We start from the raw sequence: 27,017 nt of genomic DNA, 5'->3' as shown, positions 1-27,017 counted from the left end.
GTCCGTGCCGTTCTGTGTTTATCTGTATTCGCATGGTAAAAATTCATCGTTTGTCGGCGCAAAACTTTCCACAGAAACTTCAGATGATTTCTGGGACAATCCATCGTCTGAAAAAGTCGGCATTTCCCGACTGAAAACGAAACATTTCTCAAAAAAGTAATATGTGTGATTCTCTGTGCAGCGAGCAAAGAGAGTTGTGACAAAGCAAAGCATAAGTTTGTTGATCCTTTGACGTCATGATGACGTTTTGCGGGCTCGGCTGGAACATGTTTTCAGCAATGGCGGACGATTTTTGGACTACTTTGAAACGTTAAAAGTTGGTCATCGAAGGTTTGTTTTGAGTTTTTTAATGGCAAAAGGGTCTTAACTTGACCCAATTAAACATTGTGTAAACAATTTAGGCCAAAATAAAATGTTCAATTTTCGTCTCAGGGGCACTTTAAGGCACCCTACTTCTAAATTTAAAAAAAAGGTTACTGTAGAGTTGCTCTCGGCTGCACCTCGAACAACTTTTATGCCTCTCTCGCGCTCTACAATATTCCGACATGCATTCATATCCCGATATACGCATGCTAAACACGAACCAATTCTTTAATGTATTTACGCGTAATGATGTTGTGTACCGGTATATAATCTTAAATGAAATTCTCTCAGAGTTTCGATTTCCTCTTTTATTCAGAACAACGGTTAACCTTCTTGAGTGGTGTTTATATTTATGCCACCGCCTGGAGCCTTCTTGGTCTTCACGATGGTGATGCTGTGGGACCCAGCAGCCCTCCAGATTTTACGGTCAGGAGCTTCTCCCCTACTTTTTTTTTAGAATTCATATACTCTAGTGAAGAAAACCTGCATAAGCGAAGGTATTTACAGTTGTCAAACGGTTTAGGGTAAAGTCACTTCGAGACCTATCAAATTCCCTGCTTTGGGGTAAGAAGTAGCTCTCGAGAAACTTCGCAAAGAAGTATATTCATAACTTTAGGTATCGCTATCTCCCTCTGTTGAACTTAAACTACATAGTGTGCCAAGAGATGCACAGCCAGGGTTCTTCTCCCACTGCTTTGATAGAGCTTCCTCTTCTTAGCTCTACTTGCAGTGGAGACACCTTTTTTTTGTCAGTTCTCTTGCTATTTATCTGCAGTCCCTTTCATGGATAGCGACTGGAACTGGAGTCTTCTTCAGTGTAATCATCTTTCTCTTTGGTGCAAAGGAACTTCAAAAACTGAACGAAGAGGGGAGGCAACCCACATGCGTTCACAGCATTGAAGATCAAGTTGCAATAAGCGACAAAGATGGCAAATACGATGAAAACGATTGCAGGAATCCTGCTACAAAAGAGCCTAAGAGACGTTTACGCACAAATAGCACACATTCAAGTATTATAGTAAGTCAAGATCAAGATCCTTGTAGTAAAGCCTCGTAAAGATAGTTGTGACTGAACAAATGTTTTGGTACTAGCACCTTCAATTCGCTTTGAACCAGACATATATCATTCGAAATGAAATTCACCCTAAAGTACTTATTACGTATACGCACCTTTGTATCCGACACTTTCGCGAAGGTATCGCGTTTATAGAATCGATAGGGGATTCTGTAATTATCGCAATTTCCAATTTTTTTATGGGTTGTGGAATAAATGGACTCAGTCAGTTACCTTTCTTTTATCTCAGGACGCTCTTGTAACAATACTGACGCCATTTGGAAGTAGAAATAAAGGCAAGTATGAATAAATCGTGCGATTTTATATTGATCGTGGTGAACATGAAGCGAAAGGAAACTTTCTCAATACTTTGATCAGGAAGCCAAAAAAGGCCGTGACTTTCAGCTTACCTCTATTTCAAGAAATGCCGTCAATACACGAGGACCAGCTAAAGGAATTAGTTTTTTTATGATTTGGCCGGAGAAGCAATGATCGCTAGTGAAAGTGCTCAGGATCATTATCTGAGACAAACTTGGAAAAGCGACGAAGGTCTGACTAGTATCTTATAAGGGAAACAATAATTTTTCAGCTTAAGAAGCAAATCCTGCAGATCTACACGGTCCTCGTGTTTCGCTGGAAAATGTTCAATCTAAGAGGAAATGTTCAAAATAAATCAAAGATTGGCTGAGAGATCCAAACTTGTATAAGGTAAAAAAACCCAGTCTTTTTACTGTCTTATTTGTTTGCTACTAAGGTTTTTAAAATTTTCTGCAATCGTTCTTCATCATTTTTCTTGTGTCACTTTATTTTTAGGCAGCCATTATCTTCACATGTACACGTCTTATACAGGACACTGTATACAGTTATTTACCATTATTCGTTACAGAAAGGCTGCTAGTTGCAAAGGAACTATATCAAAGTCCCTTCACTTTAACATTTGCGCTGTTGACTTGCTTACAAAATTCTTGAGTGTAATTACAGTGTTCTTCCCTCCTATGAGGAAGCTATCGCCTATATTCCACTTATTTTCCTGATCAATGCCTCCTTATCAAGTTTGATATGCAACAGACTCAGTGGGAAGATGGCGGAAGTAAGGTATAACCGTTAGATAAGTCCCATGAACAGTTATGACGGTATAACCGTTAGATAAGTCCCATGAACAGTTATGACGTACTACGTACGTCATTTAACGGCCTCCCGGTTGGCTCAGTTGGCTAGAGCGCCGGACTGTTTTGCGGGAGGTCGAGGTCGATGGTTCGGTCCCCGGCGGACCAACACTCAAGGTCTTAAAATAACTGAGGAGAATGCGCTACCTTTCTATAATATCAAGAAATGGATAGACATTCTAGCCTTCTTGGATAAGAACGAATAAACCGTAGGTCCCGTCACCTGCATCTATTAATTAGTTAATTTGGTTAGGCAGGGGACGTTAAAGAACCCACTCATGAGATTACTGTGATGTGGTCTGGCCTGTTTACTGGGAATTGGGGGGGGCATCTTCAAATAAGTTTCCTTCGATTGTTTGTAAACTGCTGATGCAGTCCGGCCAAAGTCCCCCGAAAAGTGTTGTGATGCGCATTGGATCATATCCACATGTTAATTTGCGCAACATAAATATTAAATTATTATTATTTAACAATGGGGTCGCGTGACCCTATTTTACTTTTTGATGTCTAAAATGCTTGTCACTATAAATCCATTCGTCATTAGTCATTGGTCATCGGTATCCTTGCGAAGTAATAAATCAATGGATTTGCGTTCTTACGTTCAGAGAAAAGTGATCGTTTCCCAAAATAAGCCCTACTCATTTTAATTGTTTGATTCTAATGAATTTCAATTTTGTACTGGTCGCGAAAATAAGTGGAGCTACATACTTGCAGCTTTCCTTGTAATGGGTGATGCTGTTTGGAGCTATTTTCTGACCGTCTCCACCAAACAGTCAACCTATGCACCATTAGTAATAATTGGAAGCGGTCTGTCAGTTACTACGTACGTCATGGCACTTGTCTTCATTACAGACTGAGCTGATTGAAGAAAATAAGGTTGGTGGTACACTTGTTTAACTAAAATTAATGGTCTTTAGGACTCACGGTTAAAATTTGTCAACTTTTACGCCTAAAGGCTAATTTTTGCCGTTTTACGGCTAACAGTTAAACCCATTGAGAACCACAAAGATCTAGCACCTGGGTATGGCATTTCAACAAAGTGGCTGGAACCAATCTTCAAAAGTTAGAATTCCTGAAGGGAGGCGATGTTGAAGCTTTGAATTGATTGCGCATCATTTTTTTTCTTCTAGCATAATACTTTCAGTATCCCTCCACCTAACGATGTCATCTGTTTGATGATAATCACCAAGAAAAACCGTGCCACAATGTATACTTTCACTCACGACGGAGTCTAGTGATTTTCCGTTAAAAATAGTTAACATATGGGTTTTCAACGGTGGAGGGGGTGGGGTGGGGTCGAGTCCTCCTACAGTTGTATCTCTACTTTTCAGTGAAACACTCTTCCAAGGTAACATATTCAATATTTATCTAATGAACAAGTTTTCTAAAGGTGTTATTCTCGTGGCCCAAAAAACTGCAAGAAGGGAACAATCCAATGTGTTTTTGTAATTGTAAATATTTCGACCTTGCGTGACAAACGCTTGAGTATGTTGAATTCATAATAATATCAAATTGCTTCCCGTCTTCAACATCTTCGGCAAAGAACATTTGACCTGCCGTTATAAATGATTGAATTGTCCTCTTTCAAGTCCACAATGAAGCTCAAGTCTACCCCAGAACTTTCTTAAGACTTACAGGTGTTCGAGTACGCAAAGAAAAACAGACGCTCTCCGCTAGCTTAAGGAATGTGTTATTGTAAACAATTCCCCAATGAGAAATGGCTTAGAATTTGAAACGAAAGCAGAGATAAAAACCAATCTGACGTGGTTAGCTATGCAAGGCTAGCTTACTGTATTGATTTCCTGATCGACCACGGTGCTAACTTCTAAAATGTGCTTCGAATTTTGCATTTAACAACGGGGTGCCTGATTAGATTATGTGGTAACATAATTGACAATGTGCAATTTTCACAAAGTTCAGCCTGGTTTTTCCGTGCGGGAATAAAAAGCCCCAAAATAACTTTTATATCCTCGAAAACAACACTGTTTCCACTTATCATGAGCTTAACCTGAAGGGATTCTGAGTTATACCACATGGTGAAAATGATAATTGAAAATTTGCAACAAAATGCAATATTTGGATTTTGAAATATTGTGGACTTTTAAAAGCGTTCCGTGATGTCAAAGTTAAATGAAACGGTCCCGTTTTAGACTTAAGCCATACCTCAATCCTTCATACACAAATTTGTAAAATTAATACGAGCTTCCTTCCTTTTGCGCTTTTCATGGGCAAAGTTCATTTGCCTCTACTCAGGGTACTGATTTCCGCCATTTTACTGCTACCGACGCTAATTTCAGTTTTCGCGAATTTTCTAGGATAAAGAAGCAAGTCTGGGAAAAACCTTGCCATGTTTCTAAGTTCACTATAAGGTATCTCTGCGCAAAATATGAAGGTTTTCAATTTTTCGATCATGCGCCACATTTTTCGATTTCCACTCAATCAATTCAAACATTCACTCTTATAACTTGCATTAAGCGACTGGGAGTATTGCTAGTTCCCCTGTAAGGGATGCAAGTCCACTATGGCGGGACTTAAATATGGGGCTAACCTTAGTTTTGAAATGTTGGATCGTGACATCATGTTATATGAGGTCATGTTCTAGACAGAACTGTCTATGGCCTCGACTGTTTCAGAAATATACTGCCTGTGCGTAGGTATTGTTGTATAGACCATTCAAAGATATGTTAGAATGATTTACAACGTCATTGCTTTAAGAGAACAACTTACTATCGGCCAAATGTAGCTCATGGCCTGAGAGATGGCTAGCTCAAAGAACTTTCCTAGAATAATAAGTCTCATTACGCTTAAACTCGATCTTTATCAATTTGATGACTCAGAGGAATAATAAGCTAGAGTTGAGTTGTAGTGTTAATGGGAGCTGGCTGGTGAACGTGACTGAGTCGAATTTACATAAATGTTCTCTCGATCGATTTTTTTTTTTAATTATGGAAAGTGCTATAATGGAGTTCCTAAAACAATTTACTGTGTTTTTCAATGTAGAAACCAGACATTATCCGCCCAAAGGGTTAATAAAACCGCAAAAAAGAGAAGCTCTCAAACGTAGTATCTAGGCCTTCAAAAGACGCAAAAGATTAGTTCAATACATTTTTGAGTATTATTCTTCGGTCAAAGTATAATATAGTGAAGGCTGAGTTACGATCCAACTCCATACGTTTTTATGAATTAATTTGCAAGCCACCTTGTAATTTTTTTACTACGCCCACGCGGTTGTCTTAGACTTTATTGGCAGTTATCAGGTTGATAAAATGTAATTAATCATGTTATAAATTGAAGGCAAATTAACAATTTAAAAAATAATTTCACTGATGCTTTCACGGAAGAACAAAGAATATCTGAATGATGTTATTTCAGTGTTTTTGGGATCTTAATCAACTATCAATTGTGGTAATAGGCTTTGGATTAATAAAGTGATCGTTATAAAATCAATTTACATACCTCAGCCGATCGATGAGGTTAGAGGTGAACTCTCAATGACACATTTTCAGACATAGTGACATATATTTTTTTTCAATTAACAACCTTTCGTAATCTTAAGAAGCTGTAGTCACGTTCTTAAGGTCAATAAATGATTGCCAAGTCCGTTTTTGCAGTGTAACAAGTGAGAGTCACTCAATCAGTGAACTGCTTAGTAATACCAATTTGTATAAGGTCAAAAATTTGGAAAGCACCCCTCCATTAAAATTCAAGCTGCTGAGGACCTTACTGAAATTATCTTGTTCCTGCGAGATCTATACATACTTTTTGAAACGAGGACTCTCAACCGTGAACGAGTCACTAAACCCTCCAGGTGGAGAAGCAATAGAGCATAAAATCGTGTTTCCTAGCAGGCACAAGACATTGCACAACTCTCAGGATCTTTTTAAGTGCATTTCTTTTGTCTGAATTCGGGGCCGCAGTAAGATCTTGGGGGCAGCTCGAGGTAACGCTCATCACCGTATTTGATATCCTCTAGAAGACTTGTTTTGCAAGGCACTTGGCATCCTGCATTTCTCTCACTTATCGGCCTTATTAAATTTTACAGAAGGAATAAGTTTGATAGCAAGGATTTAATCGAGCCTGCTAGATTGTTCTTGCTTGAGATGTTACATTGTTCGCACTTCCAGCCACTCAGGTTTGGATTTCCGTCTCATGATAGACGTTTGTTTTCAGTTCTAATTGACAGACTTCCGCTGACGTATTTCTCGCTTCCTGTCTTTTTCTTCGCCACGCTTTTCTCTTCCTATTTTAGAGTTAGTACAGCTCGAGAAAGCTGCATTACAGCTTGTTGATGATGCAGGTCAAGAAACGATTATCTTGTGCGGTTGGAAATGTTTTCAACGATCTCTACCGACAGCTCGGATTGTCGTTTCAACTCTTGTTCTTCATGAACGTAGTTGAACTTTCAGCTTCAGAGGCAGGACTGATGTTTCTGATCGGACAAATTGCGGACGCCCTTTTTTCTCCAATCTCAGGGTACCTTGGTGATCATGTTGATATACCTTTCTTTTCAAAGAGAATTGGGAAGCGAAAGTCCTGGCATTTGTTGGCAACAGTTCTCATGGCCGTCACAGTCCCTTTTTTGTACAATCAGTGCTTTTTGTGTACTGGCAATTATCAAAACTGGCTTCCACTCGTTTACTTCGGCTTTTTCGTGGCGTTGGTAAATATATGTTACAACGTGGTGGACATAAATCACATGGCTATCATTCCAACTGTTGCTAAGTCTTTGGAGGAATGTGCAGTTCTGAGCTGGATGAGGTATGTTTTTGATAATTTTGTTTGAATTATGTTTGAGAAATGATATATAATGCATATAGGTGCGGTTTTATGTCTTTTGGTCCGCAGTGATAATGCGCGTGAAACCTAATGAGAATGTTATTTTTCTGTCTCGTTTTCGTTTGATATAGAACTGTGTTCAGCTTCGTAAGTGGTGTTTACATTTATGCCATCGCCTGGGTTCTTCTTGGACAAGACAGTGCAGGTGCTCTTGGACCCAACAACCTGTCGGATTTTGCGGTTAGTAACAGCTCTACATATACTATTGGTAAAGAAACTTCAACGAGCGTAAATCATAAATCAAAAAAGCTAGGCTTTGGGTACTCTTTGCATTTCTCCATGCTACTCTACTATGAAAATTACCTTTTCTAAAATATTTATTATATTCGCTTTTCTTTTAAAGTACCTCTCATGGATTACTGCTGGAACTGGAGTCTTCTTTGCAACTGTCTTTCTCATTGGTACAAAGGAACCTCAGAGACGTGTGAGAAGAAAGAGCACATTCTCGACTATTATGGTTAGTAAAAAACTGATGTAAAAGTCCTCGTATTGAATTTAATTTAACCACACAATGATTAAAGTAATCAAACATTAGAGTAGCGGCTTATTGTCGCTCTCGTCTTCAACTATAAACATCTTACCATAAATTATTTCAACCAGACTTTTCACTACCTACCCTGAGTCGGTGGCTATGAATCAGGGTAACAAGACTGTTGCAAAAAGAACGATAAACGGCATTCTTCAATACAGCAAGTTATTTGCGACGTTACGTTTCTGGAATGGACCAACTTAGTCCTGACTTTATATTTCCTTGTAGGAAGCCCCAGGAATAGTTGTAATGCCGCCGTTTGGAAGAGAAAGTGCAGGTAAGTCTTCAAACTTCAAATGATATAATATGACTCTCCATGATACCCTATGACGTTGTAAAATTATCAAATCGACAGTGGTTAAGCGTGTTCTGTTCTCTTGACCACAACGATATTCGTCATTACAATAGATAAAACGTTGTGGACTCAAGAGGTGCAGCCGAGTAAGTCCGCGACAACTTTTTACCACAATATCGAAGTCAAATAAAATGACTTCTTCAGTGCGTGACGTGCTGCGTGATACGATGACGCGAGCAGCGCAGTCTGTAATCTTATCAACAACGGCAAATTGCCTCGTTATATTACGACATTACTGCCAATTGTAGTAACAATTGTTTTGTCGGTGTTCGTTTAGAATGCTTACAAGTTTTAATTACAACATCGTTTCGAAAAGGAGTGTTCTCCAATAATTGATTGTATCTTTTTTCAACGGTAAAGGTTCTTCACAAATCAACCTCGCTCATAGATTTGTGGACATGATCATGGCTTCTTCTCAAGTTGAAACTTATCAGCATGAGCACAACGGACGTGAAGAAAACCAAAGCCATGAACAGCGAGAAAGAAGAAAAAGTCTACTGCACAAGTTTGCTGCTGCAATATTTTCCGATGAGCAAAAGGACACTGACCTTACTGAGTCAGTTCCTGATCCAGAGAAGGGAACTGAGAACCCAGAAAGTGAGGATACAAAGTCGCAAATGTGTTTAGAAGTACAGCAATTAGATAGTGAACGTAAGAAGAGTCTGCTGGTGCGTTTTTTGGACGGACTCCTCGTAAGATTTGATCAAGAAGAGGAAGAGCAACCTAAATTCACTGTCGACATTGAAGACCAAGTTTTATTGGGCAGTCAATGTGAAAGGTATGACACCAATGAAGATTACTATAAAAAGGAAGAGATCAGGACCTTTCCCAACAGAGAAACTCGCAATATGTACGACAGCAACGAAGCTGGTAAAGCTCAAACAGAAGAGGAGATGGAAGAAGATGATGAAATAAAAAGAATCCGGGCCATCCCAGAAACATCGATGGATTCCAAAAGTCGGCTAAGAAAGCATGCCATCGTCAACACTTCCCTCGATGTTGATAATAGCCTCTTTAACTTGGGATTTGAATATGACAAAAGTGACGATGCGCAGAAAGACAATTTTTTCAGCCTTTCCGATAGGAAGCCAAAAAAGTCTGTGACTTCCCGTGCGCCTGAATTTTACGATATGCCGTCAGTGGACGTGGGAACGCAGAAAAAATCAAGCGTTGTTGAACTCACTGAAGAGGAAACCATCCTGAAAGAAAGTGTTCAGAAGCATGTGGAACAAGAATTTTCCAAAGATGAAAATAAAGCATCTTGCGAATGCAACAATAATTCGTCAGCTTTAGATGATAATACTAATTTGCAAAATTTTCCCGTTCCATCGGACAAATTGCCATCTATTAGAAAACGTCCAAAAGCAGTTAAAGACTGGCTGAGAGATCCAAATTTGTATAAGGTACAACCACACCTTCTTGATGTCTTGCTTATTTTCGCGACAAAGGTTTGAAAGCTTTATTTTCATTTTGCTCTTGTGTCATTTCAGGTAGCCATCATATTCACGTGTTCACGCCTGGCGCAGGGATCTGTATATATATATTTGCCTCTTTTCCTTACAGAAAGGCTACTATTTGCAAAGGTATCGTGGTCCAATCTTCTCTAATCGATTAAATTTAAGATACAATTTACGATGTTCACTTGTGTTTTTGATAGCGCTGTGTTTTTTTTCCTTTTTTAGGAAGCCACTGCTTATTTCCCACTTATTCTTCTGATCAGTGCCTGTTTTTCAAGTTTAATCTGCAACGGACTCAACAGGAAGATTGGAAGCAAAGTATGGCCATAAGATGAGTTCAATAATTAACAGTTTCGTTCAGTAACTGGGCAGTCACACGTGCGACCCTATTTTATATATTTTATGGCAACAGCAGATTTTGTAAAGGGACCTGAGTTACACGCAGGTTTCTTTGTGTGAAAAACATACTATTTCAAAATAATGAGCTTTGCTACCTTGAATTGATCTTTTAAGCTTTAATTTTTCATTGTTTCTGGTGTTTAGTGGAGTTACCTTTTGGCCGGTTCTGTAGTGGTGGGCTGTGCTGTTTGGAGCTTTTTTCAAACCCTTTCCACCAGGCAGGCAGCCTATGCACAAGTGATAGTTATAGGAGGTGGTCTGTCCATCATGCAGGTCATGGCACTTGTTTTCATCACAGAGCTGATTGGAGAAAATAAGGTTAGTATTGTAAAACGAATTTCATTGTCTTTAGATTTACCCAGGCCCCCAACCAAACTCTCAGAAAGTAAATATCGACAGTCAACTCTATGCAGCCAAATTGTTATTCCGATTATTTTCTCGATCAGTTGCGAACTTTTCCCCTTCGCTTCGGGAAAAGTCCCTCCGCACCACCACTACAAAAAAACTTTTGTTTTGAAAGGTTGAACCGGAACAATGGACCATTTCTTGATATAAAAAAGGAGGACATTTAAGCAACCATGGGCATATTTATAAAGCCTATAGGTGGAAAAAAAAATGGAAAACTCTTCATTGAAGCCTATTATTTGGACATCCTGAGCTTATTGTGTTTTCCGGATAGATAACTCCAAGAATTTCTTAGTTTCCTTGAAATTTGGCAGGGATCCCTTTGAACCCCTATGTGTAGAAAGGCGCCTTTTAAGAAGGTATCCTGTCTAAGAGCACACACCATAAACTGGCAAGGGGTAGGACTTCACCCCCGAGTCCAGTGCACTACTAGATCCGGAAGTCCAGTGAGCTAACAGACATCGGCCTCAATAAATTGGAATAATCATTTGCTTTTAGGAAACCAGTGGATCAGTGTTTGCCATCATCAGTGTGATTTCTAAACTCTTAGGTGGTGCACTCATCATCGGAATTCAGGAGTTTTACCCCGAAGAAAGGTCAGTAAGCTATTATCAAGTCGACATACAAAGAAACCTTATTATGATCCTGATATAGTTGTGAACGGTATGTGAACTCACTGTTTTAAAAAAATACTGAAATTTTAATTTAAAATTCAAATATTGTGGCATCGTACGGAGGAAATCATTATTTTCTGGCTCTACTGGGCTAATGATTACAGCTTTAAACTTCTTGTCATCTGATTCCCCTTTCTCGATTCAGAAACGACTCAAACGACGCAATTAGCAACTACGTGCGATATGTGTTTGCAATGGCGCCTGGAATACTAACTCTGGTAGGATCCCTGTTGGTTTTGGTTTTGCTATATCAACCGTCAAACGTTTCCTGCAAAAGGAAAGGTAGTAACCTTAAAATGTTCTTTGATTTTTGTATCTAAGCTGACTTATTAAGAATAATTTCAAACAGCGTCACCGCGACATGTTCGTGTATCTTTTCAAATGCATAACTTTTCCACGTACCATTTTACTTGTTTAGGCTCACAGGATGTTGAGGCTCAAGCTGTTCAGTCATCGCCTAATGTGGAAGTTCCTGGGTCTCCATCTGAAAATGATGCCACGTCAAACGTCAGCTTGGAAGCAAATCAAAGTTCTTCTCTCGCGACGGTGTATTCGTGCCCTGAAGACACAAAACTGTAATTTGTTCAGAAATATTTTACGCGTAGGTGATGTTTTGTCGACCATTACGTTTACTAACCTTTGAAAAGGCTACGCCCGTAACTCCACGTTCGGGATTTTCTTGGGGGAAGGATTATGCATGTATGTGATGTGACCACTATTGCGGTTTACAGACGTTTGACACTGTTAGCCGCCTTAAGTAAATCTTCCCTGTCTAACATTAGGAGATACGGTAGACCGATTTACTTGAAATTATATTACAAAAAAATATCACTTTTATAAAGATACAGCTTAACTATTCTCTTGAAGCTAATGGGATGTGGACGATGAACATGAGGATTTTTAAACACGTTTCAATTAGCTGCTGTTGCAATCCACTTCCTTATGGTACTGCAAGGTTGACGAGTATTTTTATATCTAGCGACCAACATTTTTATCGATTACTATCCTCATAAATCTTAGTCACCACTGTCTGCGGGTTTTGGCGTCTATTTATGCAATACTTTAAACATGAAAGTCAAGGATGTGCTGAGCTAGAGCTGCCTACTCTGACTACGCTAAAGTATTTTACTCTTGAAATGTATGCTGTCAAGTTTTGCAAAGTTCAATTAATGTTTCAGTGGAAAAATTCTTGGCTGTTTTTAAAAAAAGCTATGGTGTATCAATTCACTAGAAATGCAAAAACTGTCAGTGTTCTATGATACAAATAAATAATCTGCTGGCTATTCACGAACGTGAGTATCCAATACTGATTCCACACAACATACGTCTTGTGTAACTCAATCAACTTCCCTCCCCTTTGACCTCACTCTCTAAATTTTCTTAGTAGTAATGGCCTCTAATAGTCGGGTTCGAATCACGTGGAAGCATTAATCTTCTCAGGCTTCGTGTCTGCAATCTCTTTAAGGAATGAGTTGCCAGTAATCGCATCCTAGTATTTTCGCAAAAATTTCTTAGATCGCCACTGGGCAAACATAGCAAATTGCTAGAGGAAAGATATGGCGAAAGGTTGTTTCGTCTACGTTCAGAAAAACTATTTCGGAAATAGATCAACGCTTTTTTGCTGCATTTTTTATCATAATTGGATTAAGACGATGTTCATACGACGGAAGGGTAAGTTTGTCTCAAGATAACCACGAAATATGTTATAAAACCAATCGACTTCTCTTCTTACATAAGGTTTATTGTGAAGTCGTCTTCGCGTAATGGTTTCGACATATCCCAAAATTAGGCAAAAATCGCTGGGAAATAACACATTCAAGTCCACTCACGTAGGGAGAAAAGTTATCGGTTGATTTCATTAAATATTTCATGGTTATTCAACAAAAACTTACGCACCAACTTATCCACATTACCTTAATCCATTTCTGATAAAACAGCGGGGAAAAAGCGATGATCTCTCTAAAAAAAATGCAGCACGCTTGCGAGAAAGATGACTCTACTCGCAACTCCCCTTCAATTATGCAAATCACAACAATTGTAGACGATAGCTATCAAATAGGTGACACTGTGGTAAGTATATAAGCTGAAAGTACGTTGTGGCGTCAAGGTAAGGTTGAGCAACGTTTTGTCAGAAAGAGATGATGAAATACGACAGTGCAGTTGTCTCCAACAGCAGGGAAAAGTAAAACGGTCAACCCTCTTTTCCTCTTTCCAAAATGCAAAACAAAGAAATGAAGGCCGCGTTTCTCACGTGAATTCTAAACATTCATGTCAGAGGTACGTGGAGAAATCCTGTTAAAAGCGGGTCATTTTATTATTTTTCTTCAGCCTGATCTTTAATTTATTTTGCAGGCTTTGCTGGTTTGTAAGTTCGTGTGCTAGTAAACTAAGTTAATGATTAAGCTAATTAACTAAACTAATGTTTATGCTCACTCCATTTTAATAATCTGCTTTGCTGTAAATTTCATAGTAAACTAGGAGAACTATGGGTACCTAGGTGTGTGTGTGTTAAAAAAAAAAAAAAAAAAAAAAAAAAAAAAAACAGGAGGTACAGATATGTGTCCTGCAAGTTGGAATATTTTAGTAAACAGCGTAAAATTAAATGACCGCTGGATTAATTATTAACTGATTCAAGCATCAGCTTGTGGTCCTCAAGACACAATGAATAACGCACGTGCAAAGTTAAAGGCACAAAACTATAGTTAAACACATACACGGCGTGACAGCCTTCAAATTAAATTAATCGGGTCAACACTAAATTAATATCGCTTGATCAATCAACCTGAATTCGCTGTACGTTTTGGAGATCCTTCGATCTGACAGTGGTTGTTGAGTTTTTGGATCATCGAACTATATTTTAGCACATTTTTTAAGCACTAATTTTCATGATTTCGCAAAAAATTTCTAAGAATGAAGGTAAAAACTGACCAGCACAGACTCCCTATCTGGCTTTTGTGGTGGCATCGCACTATCAAATTTCTGACAGTCAAGTCAGCATCCCAGCACCCCTAACAAACGAATGTAAAATCAGGCCAACTCATGCGAGATCTGTTCGCAAGATGAATGCGTCTCAATTACACTTTTCAAGGACAAAACAAAGAACCACACCTGTTTCCTATCAAACAGGATGCCACCAGTTCAGCCTTCAATCGTCCTTGAGAGTTACTTGGAAAATGTCATAACACAACTTGCAGAGATTACTGTATCCAAGCCACAAAACAGTTTGTAATGCAATGAGGTCACGGCTCTAAAAGAGTTGAAAAACAACTCTGCTTTAAATCCTTTAAAAAGCAACACACCAACAGCCAGCATGAATAAGACAGAAAAAAACAAGAGGCCAAAGTGCAACTCGACAACAGTCAGTTCACTACAAACCTCTCTAAGCACCGATATTAAAAAAACACGCAGGAAAGAGTTCATGAGATCATTGGCCAACACATTGATGACATGACGGAGAAATGGCTTTCACAATCCGCCTGGATACACAATCAGCCCTTGCTGAAAACAATTTTTATATAGCATGCGATAATCTCGTACAAAAAAGGAAAATCCTTTACGACATGCTTTTGAGAGCAAAAATACAATTGGAAGGCGATAATACGACGTAGCCATAAAAGCCACATGGGGAGTCCTTGCCGGTCTGTATTTACCTTTATTCGCTAATTGGTTAATAAACGATGAAGCTGCGTAACAGGATTCGCTCATGTACATAACCATGAAAACCACGATAGGCAATCACGATCACGATCACGATCTTAAAATATCGGTCCCGCTTGTGCCAAAGGTTAAGAACCAAAAACGGCAAGTCGAACAGATAGAATGGACAAGGCGAAATACAATCATACACTGGCTAAAGGGACGCTAAACGAGGCTTTTATACGCGCGTGGGGACGCTAAAATATCTGATTACAAACCAATCGAGAATAGACAACAACGTAACCACATCCGTAACTAAAGTAATTCGTAACAAACAAATCAAATTCCACCTAGGCTGAATGAATCGTTTGAGTATCCTTAACCCTTCCCTTTAAGCAATACAGTCAACCTTATCATAAGCTGACACTGTCAGGAATTGGGAAAAGTGTCCATCAATAGAGCTATTGCCTACAAGAGTTGTTCTCATAAGCGGACACTAATTAAAGAAAATAGAGTGGATGTCTTGTTTATGGGAGAGAAACAAGAAGCAAGTACACTGTAGACCCTGACAAACATGGCCTTAACATGACTCTACAAATTAAGTTTATGTTGCACTCCTGTTAATTTCAAATGAATAAACAGCTCGCTCTCCCGTGGACAAATGAAAATTTGATAAAACTGATCCCCACTGATCTGTTACTCTGTCAAAGGTCATATTTTTTAATTGCAATTTAAAGACAAATTTCATTGTCGAGAGTAAATTGTTATGTATGGGGTGGCTACTTACAAGAGAGTGTAAACAAAAGAGTAAAATCTAATCTTCACTTTTAAGTGTCTGCTTTTGATTACGAGAGAGTGTCTGCTCATGGGAATGTGTAAATACAGAGTTTGAGTGGGAGGCAAAACAGATAGTTGAAAAAAGTGTCTGTAAGTTGGGAGTTTTTTTTTTCGTTAGCATAAAGGTTAGTTGCAAAAGTTCCACTTCTAAATTTTTCCCCTATGTGAAATTCAATTTTAAACTCAGTAAATTTGATTTCACTGCATTGTGACAGATGAAAGCAGAAAATTAAAAAAATAAGAACATTTGGAGCAGCGCATAGAACTTTAACCCTTTAAATCCTAATAGTGACCAGCATTTGATTCCTTTTTACAATAATATTGCTGAGTCATTCATGAAGATCATTAAAATGAAGGAAAGGATCACATGCAACTTAAGAAGCTTTGGTTGTTAAATGAATTCTCCTTGTCAGTGCCAAAGGAAATGTGAAGAGAAACAAATGGAGAATATGGGCACCATGGTTTGGATGTAAAATGAAAAAAAAACTTTCTAAAATTATTGTATTATTACTGTATTAGAAGATTATAGGAGGAAGATTGTAATATTACCATTGTTATAGATATGTATATTAAAATATCGTATTGTAATACTGTACTGTAATATTAGTTGACTGTTTTAAAAGATAAGAGAGCGGAGCTACGCTATTTGTGGGAACATGGTAACTAGAAAAACACGAATAAATTCGTAGAATGAAAAACGTTCGTTAATACCGGTGGGATTAAGAGTGCCGATTTGAAAGGTAAATTTTTGTTCAAGAGTTTTGCGGCTTTCCAAGCTACCTAAATGTAAGGAAAGACCGCAGATTGCCATATGTTGTTTAGAATGATTAGGTAAATTAAAGTGTCAAACGACTGGTTTAGATGCGTCCTTGTCATTCCTTTCTACGTCGCGAAGGTGTTCTCGGAATCGGTCCCCTTGTCGTTTTGCTGTTTCTCCGATGTATATCTTTTTGCAATAAGTGCAAGTTATGCAATAGATAACGTTGGCTGAGGGGCACGTGACGTGATCAGTAATCTTAATGGATCGTTTGGGTCCCAATATTTTTTCAACGTTCTGAAAGAAAGGACAAGTTTTGCATCGTGCGCGAGCGCATTTAAAAGTTCCGGGTTGGTCATTAGTTTGTAATGAACTTCTGACCAAAAAATTGCCTATGTTTTTTAATTGTTACTTAATTTCTATTTTCGACATTGTAATGACAAGGTATTGAACGCGGATAAATATGTTTTAGTTAGTGAGTTTGTTCCATGAGCTGGAGCCCGGGTTATTTTTTATGTTTGTATCACTATGATTTCTTAGCAATTTAATCTATCTAGTACAGTGACAGGGTAAAACAGTTTTGGCCACCAACTTTTTGGAATTGCCTACCACTTTCAAATATTTAGGAGCCAAGTGGCTACCGGAAAAAAAAAAAAGGTTAATTTTACGCCCTGACATACTCTATTTATTTGCTCAAAGTGTATGTATTCCTCTCAAAATCAAATATGTGATTTTAGTTCTCAATGGTTTGTAAACAACTAGCACCACACGATAGAGCTGGATAATGTATGCCCACAATTAAGCTAGGTTTTGGCACGGAAACACTTATGGCTGATCTCTATTCTGTTGACTCGAGGCTTTGTTTAAAGTCAACTGACCCTCAGGAACTATCAATAATGTTCTCTCTTGCTCAAGAAAAGTCTGTGTGCCTTCATTGTTTTAAGTCTGCCCGCTACAAACACAGCTTCTCTCGGGTTTTCAACTTAAACCACTAGGAGACTTCGCTTCTGATTTCTCCTTACTAAACACCCCTGAATCACACGTTGAGGTTACAAGAATAAAGAAAATGATCACTAAAGGGTCTTGAATGTGAAACAGACTATTGTTAACAGTAACATCGTAAGTGTATGGATAACATTCATACAGATGTGTACAGATGTTGGGGTTTCAAGGGCTAAAATCGCAAAACATCAGAGCGCAAAAATTCTCGAAAAACGCTCGGATAACATCATAATCTTTCAACCAGGCTAAAATCTTACTTAGAAACACAGAATACAACTTGCATTGATATAGAAATAAATTGGATGGAAAAACAAATTTCCATGCAATGTTCGAGTTAAAGTTTCATTAAACAACTCACTTGGTCTCCATTTGGTGTTCTTCAACCAGTGTTGACATTGTTCCATCCAAAAACCACAGCACGAGAACAAATTTGGTCTGAGAGGCAGCTGATACTCGAATGACCACCTTTCCTCTAATTTTGCCTTAAAAATAACTATATTTGACCATTACTGCATCATATCTTTGACCACGTCGCCATGTTGGCTTTACTACCCTTATGCTCAGTATTTCTCGGCAAAACGCGTCACGCTACACGCGAAATTGCGCGTCAACACGCAAAATTATCAACGCCAGAGTTAAAAGAATTTTCTTCTTTTCTTTTCTTCACTTCGAGAAGAGGTCGTAGCAGACGCTCACAAAGAAAGAACATTTTGATCAGTCATTTTCATTTAGAGGACTTTTTTGGAGCAAGAAGGCGTGGTGTTTGGTTATTTTGGTCAGCCAGCTTGGGCTTATTTTTTGTGCTGTAATGAAGAGCAGCTTTAGGAGAGCCTGAGGATTGAATAAAAACTTTAGTTGAATATCCTCATTTAATACGTTACATTATAAATGGCAAACCCCGTGGTGTAAAAAAATTAAGTGATATTACTCAACGTACTCAGCTACAGTTGTTACAAAAGCCTTGTCATTCATCAAAAAAATGATAAAAAACGAGAATGTAAAATCCTATTATAAAATAACTGAGCATGAGGCACTACGAGCATACTGATTGCTCGGGAGAACACGAGAAAATATTAACAAACTCATTTTGTGTTCTTTCAACATCTCGCGAAGGTTATTACGCCATTATACCGATAGTAAATGCAATTCGGTGCTTAAACTTAAAATACGACTGGAAGCCAACTTTGATTACTTCCACACCTCAAAGATAACTTAACTGGGACCTTAAGCATATGAAAATCACCCAAAAAGTGAACAACTCCGTCATTAACTACGTGAAATTTTATGAGACGTGATAATGGGAAAAAGTCAGGAACAGGAGCAGGAAACAATAAAAACATGGACACAGGAAATTGTACTCAATTATGGCACGGCGGAGACTCTACATAGTAATTCAGTGCATTCCTAATATAAAAACCTGTTCCGTTAACGAGTCACGTGAAATCAAGAAACCAAACCAGAAAAGTCGAACAATAAATTACAGGAAACGTAACCTTTTTCACCGACGTTAATATAACCATAAATTCGTTAGGATGCTTGGCAACAAATGAGTGAATGAAGTACTTTACCATACTTTAATTACCGAAGATATGCTTACACGGCTAATAAATTGAACTATGTAACATGTAGCATAATATTTATTCAAGATAATGAAACCACAAGGGGATTAAAAAAAAATCATTATGAAAAGAGAAAAAAAAAGGTTGACCGTTTTACTATTCCCTGCTTTTAGACATAGCTGCACTGTCGCATTTCATCATCCATTTCTTACAAAAAGTTGCTCAACCTTAACTTGAAGCCACAACGTACTTTCAGTTGATTTACATACTACAGCGTCACCAATTTGGCAAAAAAAAGGTATCGTCGATGATTGTCATGATTTGCATAATTGAAGGGAAGTTGCAAGTAGAGACATCTTCCCCGCAAGTGAGCTGCGAACGTGAGAGATCATCGCTTTTTCACCGCGGTTTTTTCAGAAATGGATGTGGGAAGTGTTGATACAAGGGAAGCGTACGTTTTTGCTTAAAAAAAAACATGAAATATGTGATAAAATCAAGTGATAAATTTTTTACCATGCGAGAATGGACTTATTGAGTTATTTCCGAGCGATTTATTAAATTTATAGTCAGTTTGTAATATGTCGAGATTATTATGCGATGACGATTTCACAAAAAAAGGAAAGAAGTTTATCGGTGTGAAGGTGTAGTCTGATCGTCCGGGTGAGTGTAGTCCTGAGAAGGACTGTTGTCGGTGGTAGTGACTGACGTTTCGACAACCTGTGCGGAAGTCATCATCAGAGTCAAGTGAATGATTGTTGTCAGTAGAATGTTCTTATTCCAGTTCGTGTGAAATGATCGGTTGGTTTTGCCGTGATGTTATTGGCTGTAAGACTCAAGTGACGTAAGTCGGTCGTGATTGGTCTGTTTCGATCTGTCGGTAAAGTTAGGTCGTTCTTTTTCGGTCGTTTGTGATATTTATGTCGTGAATGAGTCGTTTGTATGGAGCGGGTAGTTGTTGACATCTGTTTAGGGGAGTCTGTTCTAAGTTAGTAAACCAGCTTTCCAGAGTCAGTCGTTGAAAATAGTCAGTGCTGTAGGTTAGGCATTGCGCAGAGTCCCAGTCAATGTTGTGGTTGGTAAGTCGATGGTGTTCAGCAATGTGATTGCTGACATCACCTTTCCTCGTCGCCCGTCTGTGTTCAGTCAGTCTTGTTGTGAGGTTTCTACCAGTCTCACCGATGTAGGAGGCTTGGCAGTCGGAACAATTGATCTTATAAATCGTTCCCAATGCCTAACCTACAGCATGCTGTCCAGTCTATTCGTGTGGTCGACAATGCGCGAGCTGGTTGCCATCCATTCCAAGTCGGAAAAAGAGGCCCCGACATCATCTTCAGTGATCCACAGAACCGCAAGATAGACAAGTACACCATCGAGTCATCTGCTTTGGAAGATTTTGGTAGGGGTAACGAAGACAGCGTGGACGGCCCTCTTGCTCAACGCAGCTTTAGACCGCCATGTGGAATCGACATCGAATTTGACAATGTTGTCTACGAAACGGACGCAATGTCAGGAACTGTTAGCATTATATCTCCCTTACTATCACTGTCAACTTTCTGAAAGCGGTGGGCGATCTGTACAGGGGATTTTCGTACATGACAAAGGCAAATCATACGAAAATTTCAACCTTCAGTCTGCATTGGGCCTGATACACAACTCTCGTGTGTTCCTAGAAGAAAACGAATAGGCCATTTACCATGACGTAAATACTCATCTCTCTAAAACTTTAAGTGGTCCTCACGGAAATGTTGCTGGGAAAACTATTGACACAGTTCGTCTGGTTGAATGGAGGTTGAACCGTCTAAACGAGGTTACTAAGCAACTCAATTACCATGAGAACAACTTGCTAAGCTGTATGACCCTAGACGTCGAACACTTTCATTCAACGATTCATGTCAAAAGTGACGTCATGTCCATGTTGCAGTATTATCGCTCATTTGGAAACTGCGTTAAAGAGAACGTGAATAGATTGTCAGCATGGGGTGCATTCTACTTTACTCATCTTCGAAGCTGGTATCCGCTGCCAGAAGGTTCGATCCAGTTTCAAGAAATGCCTACAATGAAGCCCCTTCCTGCTCGTGAGCTGAGCTTAGATGGCTGCCAGAAGTTGACCGAATTTGCAAAAGTTTACGGCAGAGCAGTCAGACAGAGGTCTGTGTGCCAGGAAATGACGAGGGCGAAGGCAGGAACATTGCCATCTGCTTGCTATGAAACCAATCTGCCTGTTCAAAGAGTGATGCTGCGCCGCGATGATATCCACGATGATTCAGACGCTCCACTTCAGCCGGTCGAATCAAATTTTGAAGATAGTAGTGGTGAAAGTGAGGACGAAGATGAAAACATTGAGTTTGACTCCGACGAAAGTGTAGAGAATGATGGCTCTGAGGACGACACAAGGACCAACAACTATGATGAACCGCAGTTGGCTCCTGAAGCTCTTTTCCTTGTTGAACGCTGATCTAGGTTTAAAAGGACGATTCGCTTCAATGGGAGATTTGTACAATAGTTGACTGTCAGCAATGCGTCCAACCCACTGGAGCAGCGGCGATGAAAGTGTCTCAATCACAGCTGCTAATCAAAAGCGTCTGTGAGCCATGACGGAAGTTTTCATACTTTCTATGCGGCTGTGTGGTGTAGTGGATGTACCTGGAGACTTTCCAGTGTGAGACTCAGGACCTGACTACGATGGAGTGTGAGCTCCACGACAAAACCACTGCGAATGTGTACAGATCCTTTTAACTGGCCAGCAGTATTACAAAAAAATGTTTACGACTGATTGACCAACCAACCAACCACCGAAGTGAGCGGGGGAATTCATTTCAGCACATAACGACTGAATTAAAAAAAAATTTTGTCTTAAAAACTAACTAAACCACAGGGAAGCATCGTCCTACCATCCGACCTCATCTCCTGAAAATGACTTGAAACATGTCCATTCTCGTCACTAACGACTTCATCGTGAGGATGATACTTAAGAACAGCGACCTTTTTCCCGGAATTATAGAGGGAAGTATTTTGAGGCCCTGAACACAAAAATAGCATCCAATGGTCTTCAACTTACACTGCTGTATCGGCTTGCTAGATCCCTGCCACATATCAGAAGGCCTCTGTCCTGGATTGAGATCATTCCATGGTAAAGGTAACGTAAATTTCACAAGCTTGTTTTGTCCGAAAATCCATGATAGAGCGACCACATAAGAACAGACAACACACCCATCCCTAAAAACTTGTACTTTTACAATTCGTTATAAACATTTCGAGCAATTTTTGTGTTTGTGAACAGCCCATTAGACGTCAAAACCTTATTGTTTACTGAATGGAGTTCTATAGAAACAATTTGTTCTGTTCTTAATATCTTACGGTCTTTGTGAGGAGAAATACGATTATTGAGCTAACATATCGCAAAGAATTTGCTACGTGCTGTTAAAAGATCGGTTATGAGGATACAATTTGGATATATCAACACAGTTGAAATGGTAAATTGGCCACCGTAATGATTACAAAAGCTGACGTTTCGAGCGTTAGCCCTTCGTCGGAGCGAAGCGGTTATGAGGATAATCGTCCTACCTGTAGGGCGGTGTCAATTTTTAGAAAAAACGAAAGCGGTTTGCGGTTTCGAAGGAACGAAATATGGCGGTTTACGGAATGTACAACCCCTATAATAGACCCTCTTTTCCCACACGTTTTTTAATCCGATTTACAATTTTTAATATTATGATGACTTCTTATTGTCGACAGATGTTCTTGTTTCTGCCTGATATTTCCTGATATCAACGCAACTTTCAGATAATTATTGTCAAAATTGAACATTTTCCATCAAAATTTTGTTCACACCTCCTCAGCTTGGTAGCTATATAAACTAAAAAAAATGCATTGAGTGTAAATGAAAAAAGATAAAATGATAATAATCACAACTGTTTTTCATTGTTGACCATTTTGTTTTGTTTCTTTTACTTCTTCCTGCACACAGGTATCTTTGATATATGTCCTCCATAAACTAAAATTTTCTAAATGTTTCCGGTTTGGAGAAGATCATTGAAACCGTTATTTATCATCGCCACGTGACTGATGTAAGTTCTTGTGAAATCAGCATCCTCTGGGTTTGTTTCAGAGGGTAGAAAATCAATTTCAAAGAAAGAGGTATCTCATGATAAATATTTTCGAAACGCAAAAGATGCAGGAGTAGTTTGTAAGTCAATATGTTATGTGAAGACAAAGTTTCAAAAATCCTTTCCTTATATGTTATCATAGCTAAACTTCAAATGAATAACGGGGTTTCAGTTCCTCCGCATGTCTCATTAATATCAGCCACGATAAAAAATGATTTGGTGCAAAAGAAAAACATACCAAGGGCCGAAAAATGGGTCATTTCTTTCACTCTTTGGTCTATACAGTTAGTAAACCGTGCGAAAATCGTGGGAAGTCGAGCCAGATAGGACATCACCGATAAGGTATGTTTTTAGAATGAAACCACTGATAAGCATAAGTTTGAGTACTCAAGCGTAAGGACCTACAAAAAGCTTAAATTAGTGTTCACTGAGGACCTCAAGTAAGATTCTGATCATTTTATTAGTGCATCAAATATTGTGGCATTAAAGAACTTGTTTCTAGTAATGACCAGGAGCATTCAGTTGATAAACTGTAAAATTACAGTAGATGAGGTATTTTCAAACTGGAGACCGTGGAAATGCGTATGATAACAACTGAAAATGATGTACGGAAATCAGCGGATTGCAACAAATTTATAGGGGTCAAAACATTCAAATTACGCATCCCCTCAGGACCATCATTTCTCGGCCTGAGATTTTGGAATAATTAATCATGTTAGCTTCCTTAACAAGAAAGGAAAAGGAAATAACTCGTCAACGCATGTCGCTTCGGTCAAAACTTGATGGCTAACTTGATGGATGCAATTTTTTTTAATTCTGTACACGGTCTCTTGAGAAGATTAGATGATATGAACGAACTTCTTATAAAAGCAAGATGTTATTTTGAAATTCGCACTGATTTTGAAATTCGCACTGATTTTTAAATGTTAGGAAATCTAATAAAAACTCCTTCAATTGATCCGTTTTTAGCCCGTCAGTGAATGTTCAGAGCTACATTTAATTGTTGGTAACATTTATTGATGGTTCCTTCTCCGAGATCAAAGTTTAGGTACCTTTCAAAAAGTAGATAATTGTATACCATTGCAAGATAATTGCCAACTTTAAGTTACAGTTGAAATCATTTTGGGTGGTAAGGATGCTTAGATACTTCCAACAAATAAACCTCCCTTCCCTGACCTCTGAATAGGATCATGTGACGCCATCTATTTTACCTGCTCTCTTAATTTTTTCCACCATGCAGTCTCGTTTCATAACTGGAAGACGACAATCTCAAAATAAATCTTCTGGAAATTTCACAGATAATGAAGCAATTACCTTGAGCAAAAGTGCTGATACACAGCACTCCGATGCTCCAAAATCAAGTTCGGGCTAATTTAAGGTCTCCACTCAACGTCACCGTCAAAGACCTCAAAGTGAGTTTCTAATTCAAAATTGAATGTGTGCGCTTTCACCTGAAAGATTTTGTTTGATGGCTAATCAGGAATTTGACGAGGTTTGAAGACTAATTGATTTCATACCTAGAATAATTTGCGGATACTTAAAAATTGGGCAAAGTTAAACAAGATCTTTTCTCTTAGAAATGCCCATAGAAAATGTTAGAAAACCCAACAGCAAAAGGTGTAATACTTTCGAAAATTAATTACTAATAATTATTCTTTAACATGTGGCAAGGAAGTTTGGAGGTATATCCTAGACTTCTGATTGGTTCTTACTTGGTCAGCAGTTGCCATTCGAAACCGTATATTGTTTTTTCTCGAACGCCGGAAAGTTAAACAGAAACAACTACTGCTTGCTCGAGTCGCACTGAGTAATATTGGCTCTTGGTCTTTACTGTCACGACCTCGGGCCAATATTCCCAGTACGGTCCACGCGCTTGGTTGTTAAAGGTTAATTTTTTGTCATAAATAAGCCTCTTGCTAAATTAAAGCTTTGCAGCAGATAGTGAGAGAACAATGGCCGGCATAAAAATTCCATTAAAATCGTGTTACCATCTCATGTGGATAACCAATGAAGAAATCAAATGGTTAAATATGCGCGAAATACAACAACGTTTGATTAGGGTCACTCTCTTTCATAAAGGACAAAGAAAACTCACTTTAGGAAGTGTTCTGAGCCTGAAATGAGCTGGGCCCATGCCGAAAACATAAAGATAAAAGGACCAATTTCAAAGACAAGCTTTTGAAAGAGGGAACTGAAGATTTCCAGAGGACAAATTTCTCAACTGTTTGTCGAAGTATATTTTTTTGTTACTTTTAGATGAACAGATCGGGCCTTTTCCGATGGAGAGGCTCGAATACATATTAATTTCTGATCTGCTGGCTGGAAACTTGCTGATCAATATAATTGATATTTCGAAAATACTGTTCAAATATGTTTCATTGTTCTGTTGGAAAAACATATCTTAATAAAGTTTGGAAATCAAGTTTCCATGCATATTTGCATCTAGGCAAATCTCCAGGATTCCTTAACTATTCACCAACACCAAGCACATACAAGCCTGTCTGATTTATAGTGCATGTACAGAAAGCACCTACTCATCGACATTACATAACTGCCGAAAAAATAAAATTATTACATACGGGCTCTCATGGGTCAGAAGCATATACGATATAGCTCATATGCTTCTGATTTGGTTGTTTCGCGTCCATTCCATTTTCCTTTTTTATACTTACTGTAGTTCGTGGGTAGAACAACGTGAGAAGGATTGCTGAAAATGCACACTCGAAAGAGTCAATTCGTCAGAGAGAGGCTTATGAACCTGACTTTTACATAGTACACACTTTGCTATGGATGGTGCGGAAGCAGTTGCATTGGAGAGCAACCACTTAACAATGAGGTTTTATTCGTTGAGGAAAGGGGAGAGGATATTCTGTTTAAAATCGACGGAGGCGAAGGCCGATTATCAGGAAAAGTAATTTTTTTTGATAATTTTCTGTGGTGGGTGAGACTCGAATCTGTTTCCTTTCCATGGAAATGAGTTATCTGGGACGGTTTTTGTGTGGCTTTTGAAACTTAAAGCCATACCAGGGTAGCTCCAACACTGCCATTTTAAGATTTTGAGTGACGCACTTAGGTGTACGGAGAAAAATAGGTTGATTTCTCGACGAAGCCAAATTGCAATTGGATGTGGAATTGAAGAATTGAAGTTGATTTTCAGTTCAGTTTTGAACACAAGTCATTTCACGTTCTCTTACGATGATTGATAACCTCCTCTATTTTCTCTGTTCGATTATTTTCGTTAGTCCTCAGATGATTGATTATTCATTGCTTTGAAAGCCTAAACCACGCCTAATTTTCCACTGCACGCAATATTGGTAGACATTGGAAAGATTTAGCTGAGCATCGCATTTCAGAAAAGAAACACGAAAATGTCGCTCTATTACGTAATCGTTGTGACACTGCAATTATTCTCAATAAGTAATCTTGGATACAAAAATCAAACAACATTTTAAGGTTGGTACCTTTCCTTTTGCAGTTATCTTGACACAAACTTACACTCCCTCGTATCAACATTATTTTAGTCCAATTATAATAAAAATCCAGCAAAAAAGCTTTGATCTCTTTCTAAAACCGTTTTTCTGGACGTCGACGAAACAACCTTTCGCCATATCTTTTCTCTAGCAATTTGCAATGTTTGCCCCGTGGCGATCCTGGAAATCTTTGCGAAAATACTAGGATCCGATTACTGGCAACTTATTCATTAAGAACACGAAGCCTGAGAAGATTAATGCTTCCACGTGATTCAAACCCATGCCTCCAAGAAACTATTCGGTCACTACTACTGAGAAACTTTGGGGAGCGAGGCCAAGGGAAGGGAAGTTGATTGAGTTACAAAAGACGTATGTTGTGTGGAATCAGCATTGGATACTCACGTTCGTGAAT

General features: G+C 38.7%; 1 protein-coding gene across 1 annotated transcript; it reads left to right on the top strand.

The window, feature by feature from the left end:
* The first annotated feature begins 6,615 nt into the window (after window positions 1–6,615).
* Window positions 6,616–12,521, top strand: LOC148732342 (uncharacterized). The gene is made up of 11 exons (XM_088758986.1): window positions 6,616–7,341; window positions 7,491–7,599; window positions 7,763–7,876; window positions 8,177–8,225; window positions 8,664–9,706; window positions 9,794–9,886; window positions 9,986–10,078; window positions 10,304–10,477; window positions 11,063–11,160; window positions 11,384–11,520; window positions 11,657–12,521. Exons 1-11 carry the CDS (start codon window positions 6,872–6,874, stop codon window positions 11,815–11,817), a joined length of 2,541 nt encoding a protein of 846 aa, XP_088615112.1. The 5' UTR covers window positions 6,616–6,871; the 3' UTR covers window positions 11,818–12,521.
* Window positions 12,522–27,017: the final 14,496 nt, after the last annotated feature.

Source organism: Stylophora pistillata, chromosome 4 (assembly GCF_964205215.1).
Source record: "Stylophora pistillata chromosome 4, jaStyPist1.2, whole genome shotgun sequence".
NCBI classification, from domain to species: domain Eukaryota; kingdom Metazoa; phylum Cnidaria; class Anthozoa; order Scleractinia; family Pocilloporidae; genus Stylophora; species Stylophora pistillata.
The sequence above is the reverse complement of the archived record's forward strand: the minus strand, read 5'-3'. Positions and strand labels throughout refer to the sequence as shown.

Bases quoted from the DNA above. Each gene is read 5' to 3' on its own strand.
- LOC148732342 (XM_088758986.1), top strand. From the start codon at position 6,872: ATGATGCAGGTCAAGAAACGATTATCTTGTGCGGTTGGAAATGTTTTC. The intron at 10,079-10,303 runs GTATGGCCATAA...TCTGGTGTTTAG, and splicing joins ACAGGAAGATTGGAAGCAAA to TGGAGTTACCTTTTGGCCGG. The intron at 10,478-11,062 runs GTTAGTATTGTA...ATTTGCTTTTAG, and splicing joins AGCTGATTGGAGAAAATAAG to GAAACCAGTGGATCAGTGTT.